This window comes from Sinocyclocheilus rhinocerous, unplaced genomic scaffold, assembly GCF_001515625.1.
Source record: "Sinocyclocheilus rhinocerous isolate Xijiao unplaced genomic scaffold, SAMN03320098_v1.1 scaffold1893, whole genome shotgun sequence".
NCBI classification, from domain to species: domain Eukaryota; kingdom Metazoa; phylum Chordata; class Actinopteri; order Cypriniformes; family Cyprinidae; genus Sinocyclocheilus; species Sinocyclocheilus rhinocerous.
Window position 1 is genome coordinate 770,198 of NW_015654502.1, and position 9,909 is coordinate 780,106.

General features: G+C 36.8%; 2 protein-coding genes across 2 annotated transcripts in view; both read left to right on the forward strand.

Moving 5' to 3' along the window:
* The first annotated feature begins 3,173 nt into the window (after nucleotides 1-3,173).
* On the forward strand, nucleotides 3,174-6,563 carry LOC107717270 (uncharacterized). The gene is made up of 8 exons (XM_016523953.1): nucleotides 3,174-3,219; nucleotides 3,381-3,692; nucleotides 5,116-5,151; nucleotides 5,259-5,561; nucleotides 5,651-5,783; nucleotides 5,868-5,911; nucleotides 6,107-6,219; nucleotides 6,355-6,563. The coding sequence occupies exons 1-8, from the start codon at nucleotides 3,174-3,176 to the stop codon at nucleotides 6,493-6,495; spliced, it is 1,128 nt and encodes a 375-aa protein (XP_016379439.1). The 3' UTR covers nucleotides 6,496-6,563.
* Nucleotides 6,564-7,986: 1,423 nt separating this feature from the next.
* Nucleotides 7,987-9,909, forward strand: part of LOC107717271 (probable serine/threonine-protein kinase kinX) — a 32,432-nt gene continuing 30,509 nt past the window's right edge. Inside the window, exons 1-4 of the mRNA XM_016523954.1 lie at nucleotides 7,987-8,140; nucleotides 8,361-8,431; nucleotides 8,541-8,587; nucleotides 9,031-9,909. The exon at nucleotides 9,031-9,909 is cut by the window's right edge and continues 607 nt beyond it. Coding sequence (XP_016379440.1) covers nucleotides 7,987-8,140; nucleotides 8,361-8,431; nucleotides 8,541-8,587; nucleotides 9,031-9,909 — 1,151 coding nt within the window. The remainder of the gene's footprint in view (nucleotides 8,141-8,360; nucleotides 8,432-8,540; nucleotides 8,588-9,030) is intronic.

Below are 9,909 nucleotides of genomic sequence, written 5' to 3' on the forward strand. Positions count from 1 at the left end.
GTGACATTAGCATATAGATCCAATATGTAAAATGAATACTGAGATCATTTAACATAAGTAAACCTGTAGGACAATGCAAATACCTGCAGGACAGATAGCACAGTCCCTTTCTCTCTGCAGCCCCTCCTTTGGTCCATAAGTCCCTGCCGGACATTGTATCGCAATATTTGCAACACAGTAATGCCCTGAAAAACAAATGATAACACTCAAAATGTGGTACTGAGTGTGAAAAGCAAGCAGCCCAACCTGAAATACTGACTCACCTGCAGGACACACAACACAGTCTGATCTCTCTCCGTCTCGGTATGTCCCAGGGGGACAGGAGATAAGCTGTCTTGACCTCTGACCAAGATGAGACTGTCCCCTTGACCAGACCGGAGTCTCTGTACTCCTGCAGGCTGAAGAACCATTGCATTTTTTACACTCAGTCTGGCCCGGCATGTTTGAATACTGGCCCACGGGACAAGGAAGAGGTGCGGACATCTTTTTGAATGGACAGTGACTTCCTTAAAGAGGAAATTGAATAAAATTTATAGGAATTTACAAGGAGTTTTGTGTATGTAAGCATGTATGCCTGTTGTGACATTGATACTTGTGTTTATTTTGGCTTTAGCAGGTGCAAGCAAGACATCAAATGCATGTGAATTAAACATGGGAGTCCACGCTTACCTGCAGGACACAGTTGACATTGAGCACTGCACAGAGTGGAATAGTAGCCTTGAACGCACTCAACACACTCCATCTGATTGAAGTTTGGTTCTTCTCCGGGGCCACACTAAAATGGCAAAAACAAACCAATAAAAATGGTTTACACCAAATGCGTTGATTGAGTGTAATTTACCAAAATAGAGAGAAAAAATTTATCTTAATTAAGCAGCATTTTAGTTTGTGCCCACCTTTATTTGAAAGCCCTCTATGCAAACAAAGCCAAAGGGGCACGGCAGGCACTGGGTGAGTCCCTCTGGAGAATACTGTGCTGAGAGACATGCTGTAAGGTTGCCTGATGTGCTGTCACAAGAGAAACCAGCGGGACAAAGCTTGCATTCCACACGGTCTTCTGTGCTAACCAAACCTGGGACACAGGGCTTTAAGAGACAATTACAAATATATACTTATAATAAGGTTCACTTTACAATAATTAATTGATGCATTAATTAATCCATTAATGCATTAATTGACATTAACTAACAATGAGCAATGAACGTTTCTTACAGTATTGTTAAAATTAGTTAATAAACAGCTGTTCGTTATTAGTTCATGGCAGCTCAGGTACATTAAATAATATTAACACACTGCAAAAAATTATTCCTGCCCTCAGCAAATATGGCTCATTAAAATAAACAGATTTTACTTAAAAAATTCAGTTTTGCACATTACTTAATTTAAAGCTACAAATGTTACATATTAGTAAAAATGGAAATTGAAATTAACATGAACTAAGACTAATAAATGCTTTAGAAGTATATTTTTCCTTGTTAATTCATGTTAACAAATGTACTTAATATTAACTATTTGAACCTTATTGCAAATTGTTACATACGTGACAGATTTTGTACCTTTTTTTTTTCTGAGAGTGTAAACACACATTCACATTTTTTTATTAACTAGGTTACCTGGCAGTCCTGGATACTGCTTTTTCCAGTGTAAGGGTTAAACATGCCAGTGGGACATTTTCTGGGTGCAGACACATTACCAGGACAGCTGAAATGCAAGGATAGGAAAATATGTTTTTATTATTATTGTTATTATTTTGGAGGTTTAATACAATTACATAAAATCTTCTATAAACCTAAAATCACACTTACAACTGCCCTGCAGGACACTCAAGACAAATCCCTGATGAAAAGTAGGTTCCCTCTGGGCATGATATTTGAGTCTGATTACAGCAGATTAAACACTCTGAACCCTCAGGCCTCATGTCACCTCCTGCACCAACATATTAAAAAATAATTACTAACTGCATCAGTTATCAATAAGCACACTGTATCATTGACCAATATTCAATCAGTGACCACATTTCATTTATTTAACACACTGTATGTAATTAATTCCATCTCATGCTGATGGTACTTACCTGATACAAAGACATTCCATCTCTGTCTAAAGCCAGTCCATGTTACGCAGAAAAAAAATATAAGGAAATACTGGTTCATGGTGATCGTTTTTTAAGCTCCCCGTTTCATCGCAGCGGACTTCTGTCCTCGGTCGCTCTATAGCCCCTTAAAGTCTATCAGTGAATAGGAACACCTCAATAATTGAAAGTGAAATTCAAGCCATGTAACTCAATTCCAGTCAGAAGCCAGTGATACACTCACTGGGCAGAACTGTAAACTTCTAGAATATCAGTCTGTTTTTTAAACCATGGACTGTATAGGATCTTATTTACCTTTCGATTTCTTAATGTCTAAATATTTTACACCTACATGCACTTACATTTGTATTGATATTCTGATATCAAACAAACAAAGAGGGGACAAAAATAGCAATAAAATATTTATTTTTGTTTTATGGTATTAGAAAACCAAATAACATACATTAAAAACAACACGTAAAACAGAGTACATGTTAAAATAGATTATGACGGAGTGACGCTGTCTTTTGTGGTAATGCGAAGGCAAGATGTTTCCTGTTCCTTTACATTTAGGTGAAGCTTCAAACTTCTGCAGCTGTGCAAACCGTACTAACCCCAAGTTTCCACTGCAAAGCATGAATGTGATCCAGTTTACTGCAGCAATGGGCTGATAAATTAATCAAACTGCTGGGAAAGTCACTTTGATTCATTAACATGGATGTTATCAAGAGTCAGACTGTGAACTTCTTTTAATATCACTCATGCTATTTCCATTTAAATTGCTTTGATACATGGAAAATGCTAATTAGATAAAAACAACAGTCTGTAAATAACATGTGGGTTAGAACTGTGCCATTTCTTTGACAATCAAATGTATTGTAACTTGTGCCATGCAAATCAAGCCGCAAAAGGCCCAGTCATATTTTTGCCATGCATTACAATGTTCCAACAGCTCAGTTAACCACATTTTCTGGAGGCAGGTGCTATTCATAAACAAAGCCCACCTCATGGGGAGGAGCTTCCTTTTGTTTTTCTGCCATGCTATAAACCATTTATTGTTTATGCAGATATAAGAAAAAGTATCTTGAATGAATGCCAAAACATGTTTCTGATTCCTGTGATGCTACTTTTACAACTAGGATTCCAAGGTAATGTCATGGAGATGCTACACTATCATTTTAATTTATTATGAATTATGATATTAGTTATATCTAGAATATTAGATGTTTCTGTAAATACTTATAATAGTATTGAAAATTAATATATAAGTGCAGTTTCTAGTTGCTGTTAACTTCGTGGCTCTTTACAGATGCTATGAGTGCTGGAATCCAGCGTGAGATTCAGAATGCAAGACTCCAACAGCCGTTTACTTTAAACTGTACCTACAACTGTTCCAATGGCTTCATTCGTGGTAAATGGACATGGGAAGACACTCCAGCTTGTAGCAAGTGCCACTGGGATCATAAGATGTCAAAGTTAGGAGATGTGTGCACTGTGAGCTTGTACATACCTCATCTAATTATGGAGCAAACACGTTATAACTATTCTTGCTTTTCTGAAGAGAGTGACCGCCCGGGCCTTCCTCGTAAAATGGAGCTTCTGGTAACACTGCAAGTTCATGGTAAGAGGTGTTTGAGTTTACTGCTAACAATGAATAACATACAGTATAATGTTTAAAAAAAAAATAGAATAGTTCACCCAAAAATGAATATGTGACCCCGGACCACAAAACCAGTCTTAAGAGTCAATTTTTCAAAATTGAGATTTATACATCATCTGAAAGCTGAATAAATAAGCTTTCCATTGATGTATGGTTTGTTAGGATAGGACAATATTTGGTCGAGATACAATTTTGACTTTACAACTATTGAAATTACAACTATTTGAAAATCTGGAATCTGAGGGTGCAAAAAAATCAAAATATTGAGAAAATCGCCTTTAAAGTTATCCAAATTAAGTCCTTAGCAATGCATATTACTATTTAAAAATTAAGTTTTGATATATTTACGGTAGGAAATTTACAAAATATCTTCATGGAACATGATCTTTACTTAATATCCTAATGATTTTTGGCATAAAAGAAAAATCTATAATTTTGACCCATACAATGTTTTTTTGGCTATTGCTACAAATATACCCCAGCGACTTAAGACTGCTTTTGTGGTCCAGGGTCACATATTTCCTGAAAATTTAGTCACCCTCAGGCCATCCAAGATGTAGATGAATTTGTTTCTTTGTCAAGAACAGATTTGGAGATATTTAGCATTACACCACTTGCTTGCCAATGAATCCTCTGCAGTGAATGGGTGATGAAAACAGCTGATGAAAAAGTTACAATAATCCACAAGTAATTCACACGACTATAGTCCAATCAATTAGTGTCTTGTGAAGTGAAAAGCTGCTCATTTGTAATAAACTAATTCATTAAGATGTTCTTTTATTTTTAACTTTCAAAGTATTGCTTAAATACAAGTCCTTTATCCGTAATATTGCTTACTCCAGTGAAAAAAGACGTCTTGTCTGAATCAGGAGAGAAATATACACAGATCAAGCACCATTTGCAAGCAAAAACTGTCCAAAACAGTTTTACGCAAATATGTCAGTGGATTTTGATGTGACAACAGGGAATGGACTTTTTCACTGGAGGAAACGTCATTATGAATTATGGCCTAGTATTTTGGCCATAAGTGATGGTGTGAAACTAAAATGCCTTAATGGTGGATTTTGTTTTTTAAAAACATGCATCTTTTCATTTCACAAGACGTTGATTGGCTGGAGTCGTGTGGATTACTTGTGGATTATTGTGATTCTTTTATCAGCTGTTTGGACTCTCATTCGGCACCCATTCACTGCAGAGGAGAAATTTAGCATTAGATGTAATGCTGAATTTCTCCAAATTTGTTCCAATGAAGAAACAAACTCATCTAGATCTCGGACAGCCTGAGAGTGAGCGATTTTTCAGCCAATTTTCATTTTTGTGTGAACTATTCCTTTAATTAATCTCAGGATTTTTCTTACCATTTCTGCAATCATGCTTTATACAGATGAATCTGAAGAACAAGTAACACCTCCTAAAGCCGGTAAGTCTATAAGTTATGGATCTGTAAGGATAGTTCTACTCACTGTACTATTTCTAAGGCCATTATTGATTTGTATTATTGTTTTGAATGTTGTTTTACTTGTCTAGATCCATCTCTGAGAGTAAAGTTGTATAGGGGTCAGATAGATTCAGATGAGGTGTTTACATCATTTTCCACCATTGAAGTGATGGCAGGAACCTCACTTAAACTTCACTGTGTCGCCCCTGACAACAAGCACTGTGAGGTGCAGTGGGTCAGAGAAAACAGTACCCTCCCCTTGACCAAAATAAGTGACACCATAGTACAGTGGAGTGAAATCAAAGCAGAGGATAGTGGACGATACAGGTGCCACACCAAAGGGACCTGCACTGACCGGGCTATCACTGTGGAAATAGAGGTCATCGCATCGGGTGAGTGTTTTAACACTTCCAAAAATACATCAACCCATTTTCAGATTCACATACAACAAAGTCCATCAAGTCAGCATTTTGCCATACAGATGGATTCGCCTGGGCCAAGATCTTTGCAGCTTTTGCAGTGTCTGCAGTAGTTATCCTGATGGCCCATCTGGTGTATTTGTGCTACAGAAAAGGATGTAAGATCATGGATTCTGCAAACATAGTCCATGAAAGGTAATGCACAATTTTATGTGGAAAATGTATCATTATGAAACAGCAAGACATATCAAATCTCTTTCATTATCTGGTTTCTTTTAGGGTTACATCCAGAAGTGCTGTGGTGATAAGGCCAATCGCTCAAGGTCTTTCTCAATTTATTATAAATATAAAAATACAATAATACATGTATACTACCTGTCAAAAGTTTGGAATAATTACCATTTTTAATGTTTTTGAAAGAAGTCTGTTATGCTCACCAAGGCTGCATGTTTTTGATCAAAGCTACAGTAAAAACAATAATATTGTGAAATATTTTTAAATGTATTATTTAATCCCAGACAGCCAGAGTGATCATGAAGTCCCTTATGCTGACATTGTGATCTCCGTGAGAGGATCCAGCAACCCGGATCTATCTGGCACCTTTAACCAGACTTCAAAAAATCAAAGACCAGTGAGAATAAATATTATTCTAATATTCTTAAACACACACACACACACACACACACAGAAAATTATTCAGGTAGTCTTCACAGGTTTGTTTAATCTCATGGGACCAGATGTGTGACAGTGTGAATGTGTTTTGCAGAGATGGAGAGATGAGGCCAGAGCAGGGCTACTGCACGCTTCAGCTGACAGACTGCACATCCACTCTAAAGAGGTCACTAGGAAATTAAGCACAACGTCTGAATATGCTGTAATTACCTACTCATGTGAGGCTCTTAGTTAGTTAGCTACTTAAAAAAACTGCATATCTGATTAAAAATAAATAAATAGAAGGCAAAATGTGAAAATTTTAAATAGCTGTCTGCCTAATTTCTGTTGTCTGTAATTAAAAAACAGTAAAACTTTGAATGTATGTGTGGACTTGTGTGTGTTATGCTTTTATGGGCTTGAAGGAAATAATTAGCCTACTGCATTACATTTGCTTTGTAGCTAAATTTTTTTTATTTTTTTTTTACTGTGTCGGCAGATTTGCCTTTTTTGACCAGGAAGGTTTGTATAACTTAAAAGAAGGGTTTAAGTAATTTGTAGTCTTAACTCTAAAGTCCAATTCCACAATAAATAAATAAATAATAAACACCTTAATCACCAGTTCAAAACCCTCTAAATTGTTATTATTATCCAAAAATATTATCATATTTACCTGCTTTTGTACACGTTTTGATACTGTTGGAAAACTATAGAATAATTCAGACTGGGTCGTGAATTTAGAACGCTTGACCGATTGACACGCGATTCGTGAATGCGGGCATCGCCGAATTGCAAAGAACTGACAGAAAACACGAGACACACGACAAGACTGTGAGCGGGCATGTTTCTCAGGTCGGTAATCTCGATCGTCAAGCATTTATCAGTGACACTGAGCAATGGCTCGTAAAACTTGAGCAAAACGAGTCTAGCTTCGGACAAATGTTATGGGATGCAGTTATGGCGTCATTTGTTTGGCATGTGTTATAGTTATGCAAATAAGGAATTCAACTTGTAAATCATAGCTTAATGATACATAGCATTTCTATATAAAAATGCTGCTCCCAAAGTCACTAGACCTGATCTTTTATTTTAATATTTGACAATAAAATGTATCAAATCCCGGCGGGAGTCCCCAGACCACTTGAAATATTTGATACCTGAGAGACCAGATACCTACAGTATTATACTGTGTGTGTTGTAAGTAGCTACACAAAATACTGGTGTAACCTACTAATGTTTTTCCTTTCGAACAAGCTACTTACTTAAATGTGAAACGTTTGACCCTCTCTGCTTTCGGTAGTTGGAACCACGTGCCGGTTGCATAGCAACGGTTGACAACATTCGACTCGTTTAGAACGGTAAGAAATATCACACCAGTACACCTGCAAAATGATTACATATATATTGACTATCGATTTAGCAAAACAAGAAAATATGGGCTTGACATCACAAGTGTTACAATATGTCTTTCATTTTACAGAGAGAAAAGGCCAGTTTGTCTTTCGTTTAGATGATTTTAGCAGATCATATGTAATGTGGTGTAGTCTATCATACAGTAAAGCTAAATGAGAAAATCATCTTCTTAATGAGAGAAAACCATCATCTTAATGAGAAAATCACAGTTTTAAATTATTTTTGTAATTATGTGGAAAACATTGTAAATTAGCCATTAACCACCATTAACACAATTAACGTTTAATAAACATGTCTTTTCCCTCATTAAACTCAGACCTACGAGCTGTATAAGATGTCTGTTCCCTTCTCCAACACAAACCTTTGGATCCCTAGAGGCTTTGGGAATTTATTGGAGGGTCTTGCTAAAGAGGTGTTGAGAGACCAGCCTGAGGACATCCCAACCTTTGCTGCTCTCTACTTTACAAAGCTTCTTAAAGCCAGAGAAGGTGACTGAGATGTTTTCCTTTGAACCTGATGTTTAATCGTCTTTGATGACATATGAATTACTCGTATATGAGTTAGTCATTACATGCTTATACAGCATGCCTTTGTCCAAGCCATGGCAAAGTTGTTTTGTTTGAAAGTGCTTGTATTATTAGATCAACTATACTATCAATGCATGCTTGAAAAGAATAAATGTACAAATGAATGTATGCCTTGTTCCAGACAGTGGCCTAGACCCAGCAGAGTGGGTTGCAAAGTTGGAAGACAGGTTCTACAATAATCACTCATTTAAGGTAGCAAAAAAAAAAAATTTGATTAAAAATAAGGCAACACTTTCTGAAACTTTAGATTATACTAGTTTCTTCTAATGTGGTGTTTGTGTTTTTGTTCTTCTCTAAACAGAGCACAGCAATACAAGGAAACTACATTTCACCTAAGATAAATACAAGGTCTGTGAATGAGAATGTGTGATTTCACTCTTTCACTCCCCCTAACTGTTTTCCAGATGAGAGAACAGCCAAGATTGAAGTGAAGCAGTGTGAGATTTTAGATGAAAGTGTAGACAATAAAACTAAAAATTACTCATATAGGATTACGATTTCCTTGATTCTGGTCATACATTCTTGCAGTGCAGCAGTTTTATAGAAGATTATAGCAGGATGGAGCTTGACGAGTGGCTCTCTGTTTCTGAGGCAGGGCTTCGATCATTTGATCAAGCAGAGGGCGGCTTTTGGAGGATTGATTGTAGTGTCAGAGCACAGATATGCATCTGGGTTGTACATTAAGATTCATTTATCACTCCTGTTGTACTTGTTTGTGCTTCTATTTACTTACATTATCAATCACTGTTTCATATAAAAGTATCCTTGCCTTCTTACATGTCCATTTTCAGAAACGACGCTGGCCATTTTGAAACTTTGGGAAACAATGAAACCCTAAGCTCCCCATTGAAAGACCTCAACGTTAATAATTCAGAGGAAACTGAAGTAAAGCAAAAATATGAGTTAGATAAGAAGTTCGATGAGGAATCCAGTGAGAGGGAACATGGATCTGCTGCTGATATTCCCTATGTGGGAACGGCAGATGTTGATATATGTGCTCAGGAGCTAAAAGACCCCAGCGGGATTCCAGAACAAACATCAGAGGTACTGAAGGACGAAGAGGTTGCAAAAGAAGCTGTAGATATTGATATCTGCAGATCAGAACTTGAGCCTACACCTTTTCCTTCCTTTGGTGGTCTCGCAAATGTGGATGTATGTGCTGAAGAGATAAACCGCCTGTCTGAATCTACTGAGAACAAGAGAGATTTGGAAAGCCCAAAATTAAATGAAGAACCGTTTGAATCACAAGATGAATCTTTTGTTGAAACCCCTTCACATATTGAGCAGGATGTAGGCAAACAAGCAAATGAAATCTCTGATAATGATGATGATGATGATGATGATGGCCATGCTGAAGATGCTGAACAGGGAGTTTTAGAAATGGCTGATAATTTATTACAAGACACTGATCCAGAGGAGAAGAGCACTGAGCAGATTTATATAGAGGAATTAGCTGAAAGTACTACTGAAAACACAGTTGAAGCAGAACAGGAATCAGAGGAACATATTGAAGAAAAAGATGACTTATCGGACAATGAAAACCAGGAAGAGACCAATCATGAGTACAACAGCACCAATGACTTTGTAGAAGATGCAGCCAATTCCACATCTGATATTAATAGTAGATCATTGATGGAAATGAAAGACACATACATTGACTACAGTGATGA